General features: G+C 35.4%; 1 protein-coding gene across 5 annotated transcripts in view; it reads left to right on the top strand.

Moving 5' to 3' along the window:
- Positions 1-2943: 2943 nt before the first annotated feature.
- Positions 2944-5547, top strand: part of TRAF1 (TNF receptor associated factor 1) — a 28748-nt gene continuing 26144 nt past the window's right edge. For 3 of the 5 annotated variants that reach the window (XM_068656793.1, XM_068656799.1, XM_068656791.1), the window contains exons 1-2: positions 3105-3260; positions 4090-4162. In XM_068656793.1, coding sequence (XP_068512894.1) covers positions 4140-4162 — 23 coding nt within the window. In that variant the 5' untranslated portion in view covers positions 3105-3260; positions 4090-4139. Of the gene's footprint in view, positions 3261-4089; positions 4163-5547 lie in introns of all 5 variants that reach the window. The other 2 variants (XM_068656794.1, XM_068656792.1) reach the window with 1 other exon arrangement.

Genomic DNA, 5547 nt, shown 5'->3' with positions numbered 1-5547 from the left:
TTTTGTTCCAACTTTAATTGGAAAAAAAAGACATAGCCTAGCACAATTGTATCCAAGTAGTTAGGACAAAAGCCTTCCTGAAGCCCTTGTTACTTTATAGTACCTATTTTAAATGTTCATTTTCCAACCACAGTAAAGTACTGTAGCGTAAGAATAGTACAAGACAAATCCTAAAGCTATTTCGTTTACACTATGAGTGTAAAGCCAGATGCTGCTTTATTGGTGACCCTTTTTTGCTTCTTTAGTTTTCTCATCCTCATTCTTTTGTACCTTAGACCTGCAGATGACAGATTCTTGCTTTTTTTATTTTTAACTTAAGCTGGTATCCAGGTGTTTACATTAACATTTTTCATTCAACTTGTGGTTGGAGCAACAAATTTTTAAACTAAATGATCCTGAAGATTTACTAAGTTAAGAAATTTTAGTTTCTTCATGTTTGAAATGCAAAAATTTATTTTAACAGTGCATTGAAATACTGCAGTGCAACTCAAACAACTCCCACTCCCTGCAATGGAAAGAAAACATACTGGAAACATGTTCATATTCAGTTACAGGCAACTCTTCACTTTTTATAACTAAACAAACTGAAAAATCTTCACCATACCTGGCAGCATTTCATTTTTGAAGTGATACTTACATTCATTGAAGATTCTGTCATTTGTAAAGCATTTTGGCATGTAAAATTCTCTGAATAAGCAAAACATTTAATTAGAAGCTTTTTAAAATCTCATTTGTATATGAAAGGGAGAACTTCCAAGTCTGTTGAATCTGCACAGCAGTTATGATTAATTTGTGAAGTGTCAGTGATGTATTCAGAGGAATTAATAGTTTTCTAAGGATTTTTTTTGAGAAGAGCCGTTGGAGTGATTTGAACATGCCACGACAGTTTGTCTGATGAGAAAAAAACATTTTTCTTAAGTGCTATGTAGGTGTGCTGCAAGAACAAACTTTTTTTTATAAAACCCTTAATACTTCCGAGTAATAAGCTCACACAGGACCTTTAAAATAAGGCAAACATTGTTAGTCTCATGATTATAAGACAGCAGTGTTAAATCAAGATGAAAAAGAAAATAGTCATGTTTCTACAATGAAAAACCAAGCATGTGATACAGGGGAACCCCACTCTGAGAGAGATCAAATCTAGTGTTTCCCCTTGCTGATGGTGTGCTAAGAATTTCAGTCGTTAACCAATTTGGTAAGTCCTCTTTCAAGATGTTGTTTATCATATCGTATATGATGTATTTCAACCAATTTTGAATACTTTTGAAGTTTTTGTATTTGATAGTGGTTGTTGTTTTTTGTTGTTGTTGTTTTTTGTTTTTTGTTTTTTTCTGATAACATTGGTATGTTATTCATCTGTGTAGAGAAAATATATTATTTTAAAAACTGTTCACAGGTTCTCTTTTAGGAAGACCACATTTTGGATATAAACCCTGCAGTCTTGGTAAGACTTGTTTGAGCAATTATGATAATAAGTCACAATACTATAACTTGTATTACAATAATATTTAAAACTCACATGGAATTATACTTTGCTAGTATTCTTAATGGAACAGACATCCCAGCTATGACCATGGCATTGAACCGTGCATAAAAGCTTATTTTCCAGATAGATAGTACAGTTTGTACTTGTTTTTTTCACTATGCTTCTTAATTTTTGAAAATATTTTGCCATAAGAAATTGCTCCCCTTTTTTAATTTAGGTATTATGTCTTATACAAAGGAATATACACAGCTTTTGAAACACTCCCAGATTGCCGCTCTGACAGAAACAGTAGAGGGAGCGCAAGAACATAGTTTTAATGTAGGTCCTATAAACATTAGTATGTTACCCCCTCATGTCCTAAAAAGAACTTCTGAAAGACATTTTTCAAATGTTCAATTACTGAAAATGCCTAGTGAATAAAAAAAAAAGAAGTACCTTACTGTATAGTGCCACAATGTTGATTTCCTGACTGCTAGCAGAAAAAAAATAATCTCACCCAAACTCTTAGTCAGTGAAGCTCACCTGCAAGACAGGAGCCACCCCATAATCTCTCAGATTCTTGGCCAAATTTTAGATTTGATGGAGATGGTTTCATATTCAGGACTGTGTGATAAAGAGGGTGCAAAGTATCCTCTGACCAGCACAGAGTTGTGAGCATGAGTGTCTGCAAGCAGCGATACAGCCAGTTGGTCAGGATGCTGCACGCATTTTAAGGATAGCAAAATTACTCCCCATGGAGAAATGCAGTATGTGAGAACTGAGAATAGGAAATGTACTTCAGTGCTGCTTCCTGCCTTTTAGAGAGATAATCAAATAAATGCAGTTTAAAACCACAGAAATAAGGAAATTCAGAATTCAGCCTGAGAAAGTCCTCCTTTCCCCAAACTAACCTGGGCATTGTCTAGCAAGTGCATGTACATGGTAGCATGTACTGAGTGAAACTTAAGCTACAAATTAAAACATTTGTATCAAGCAGGAGATTTCTTCATATTAGAATTTCCTAGATTCTATGATTTTAGCATATACGCTTTGTGATATTTCAACAGACTAGGCTACGCTGCGGTTTAATTTTATAAGGTCAGCTCACTTCAAAAGGTTCTTACCACTGGGTATATTGTACTGATAATGGCACTGTGAATTTCTCAGAATTATTAGCCTTCCACTAAAAGAAATGTAAAAGTACAAGTAGAGATGCCTAAAGTAATTCTTTTGCATGAAGAAATCTTGCAATGCTAAAAAATACTGGAAGCAAAATATGTGCGGTAGCAGACCAGGGAAGCAGCATGTAAACTAATATAACCTGTATGAAGTAGATATGGGGAACAAAAATTAGGGAAATGAAAAATAATAAAACAAAAAGCCATAAAAGGGCAGCTTGTTTCTAAACCAGTAGGAGTTCAGCATATCAAGTCTTTGTAATGCTTTCATTTTACTCTTACCCTCCATCAGCCTGTCTCTTCAGTCTTGAAATCTCTAATTCTGCTGTAAACCTGGAGCACTGGAGGATTTACACGAACAAGATTCTGAGGCAGCTCCCCTGAGACTGTATTTTTGGGGGAAACGCAAAGTTTTCTGTTTATCTTCATAAGAGAACATGCTACAACACCTCTGTGTTTGGAAGATATGGTGCGTAAGTGCCTAAGGATTAGTGTATAAGCCATGGAAAAGGATAGGAATAATGCTTCTTCTAACGTATACATTTGTCCTCCGTGCAAAATGTTTCTGCAGAATCCAGCACAGGTACCTGTCTGTCCTGTGTCATCTTGTTATTAAGGTAATTCTATATTCATAAGGTACACATCAGTCACTGCAAACAAAACTGCACTGACTTTAGATGGGATGTTTACACAATATTTGCAAAACCTGCACTGTTCAGATGGCTTTATCCTTACATCTAGTGGCTATTGCACATTGCAGTGGTCGCCTTCTTCTCTGTCACAGCGGACAAGTCAGAGGTTGCATATGTGTGGAGAATGTCTTCCTCTTCTGCTGTGGATAATCTTTGTCTGCTGTTATAAAATTATGTTTGTATGACTTTGCAAATGAAAGCAGCCAGTTCATCTACTGTCTGTGCAGAAAAAAAAAAAAAAAAGAAAAAAAGTAAAAAAACCAAAAGTTTTATTCCTTAGGTTTTCCTTTTTTACACTTTTCTCTGGAATACCTCTTTGTGGATGTTCCATTGTCTTTTCCTGATATTAACTAGTGCTATATTTATACTCTCTATGTTCTTGTCCAAAATAATAAAAAAAAAGAGTTCCCAAATAATATTTGTGCCATTCATTTGTATTTTAAAACATAGTAGACTGAACCAATGTCTACTGCAACATAGGTAGATTGGTAGATTTACAACAAATGCTATTTTGGCACTTGATGACTGAATTGGACAGTTAAAAAGCCTGCCTTGCCTCCAGGAAAGTGGCAGATGAAGGGCCAAATTACATTACATTCTCACAGCTGCTGGCACAAATCAGCTTAGTTCCCAGTAAAACTGAGAAAATAATTTGATACAAAGTACAGTTGCACATATTTGTATTTTTATTGACTAGTTGCCCAAAAGCAGCATGGCCAAGAACTTCAACATCACAGTTTTTCCTCTCTCTTAGGAGTATCTTCAGTCCAGAGTGATTAATATGTGGAAAGAAGAAGGTCACAGATGCACTTTTTAATTTTGGCTCTGTGAGTACTTTTTTAATCTTCTAAACTTTTCTAAGAAGCATAAGATAACACTATCCAATAATATCTGGATATAAACTCAAACTGCAGAGTGAAGTACACTTAAATGCTCAGTGAGGTTGTTTAGGCAGTCTGCCTGTAAGCATTTTTACTTCTGAACTGTACTTTACATAAAAGCTTTACATGACAAGGAGCACGTCTTGTTTTCAGACATGACTTGTGAAATTTCAGTTCTATTGATTATTTCAGTGAGACAGACCCCAAAGAGTTTGTATTGTTCCTGAAGATCTAACAAATTAATTTTAAATTACTGTATAAAAATGCTATACTTATTTTTTTAAAATCGACTGACTTGATAATTATCTTCAATCTTATTTGTTGTTGCTGCTTCTATCCAGTATTATCTATCCATTAGATAGAGATCATTACAAGATTGCCAACATATTTTAAACGTGTATTTTATGTGTGTGTGTATTTAGACATTTAACCATGTGCAGTATGGAGGTTTGTGTACATATGTACATACTGATGTTGAAAGATTTATCTTTCTCATGTGGCATTGCCTGGCTTTCATATGAAAACCATGGGGGAAAGGTACATCTATTTCTTCATCTATTTGACACAGGAAAATTCCATTGGATCTAATCAGTAAGACAGGAAAAAATGGAAGTAGCACGGGATTGATTTTAGAATCTACTGCCATGCTAATCTTAGTGATTTGCAGTCAGAGAGCCCTGAGGTACGCAGCAACTCACAGGATTAATCTCAGAAAAAATAGAAATTCCTGGAAAAATCACTGCTTAGATGACTCATCTGTATTATGAAATGGAAATTATTTCAAAACACATTCTGTACTTACTGGGGATTCTGGACATCAGAAAGGCCCTTTTATATCTGAATTGTACACAGTGTTTTTCTATTCCTTGGTTGTTTATATACATGGTGTGCAAGTCTCCAAATGTTCCAGGCTTTGAGTCATAGGCTAATAGCTTTAGTGGTTCTGGAGAAACATGCGTTTGGCTACTATTCTTTTGTATTCTATCCCGAGTCCAGTGTCCCTGTGTGAGCTTACTGGTCTGCCTCCATATTAATGCACTTGTCCAGAGAGCTATGTACTCCATCCAAATTTATTCTCACTTCTCTTAGAACAGCGATGGCTAACCTGGAGTCTGTCAGTTCTGGCAAGATGCCAAGGGCCATGTGTAAACAGGCTTTTTCTAAAATTCATTTATTGGCATAATAGCATGTTACAGTTGAAGTAGTCTCCAGAACAAACTTCAGAGTTGCTTCTAGTGATATGCACAGATAATCTCTAAAAGTAGGGCCCACTGAAGTCAGTGAAATGAGTTTGGTTGTTATACTTTTGTTCCTTTTTAATACATTTCCCA

The sequence above is a fragment of the Anas acuta genome, chromosome 20 (assembly GCF_963932015.1).
Source record: "Anas acuta chromosome 20, bAnaAcu1.1, whole genome shotgun sequence".
Taxonomy (NCBI): domain Eukaryota; kingdom Metazoa; phylum Chordata; class Aves; order Anseriformes; family Anatidae; genus Anas; species Anas acuta.
The sequence above is the reverse complement of the archived record's forward strand: the minus strand, read 5'-3'. Positions and strand labels throughout refer to the sequence as shown.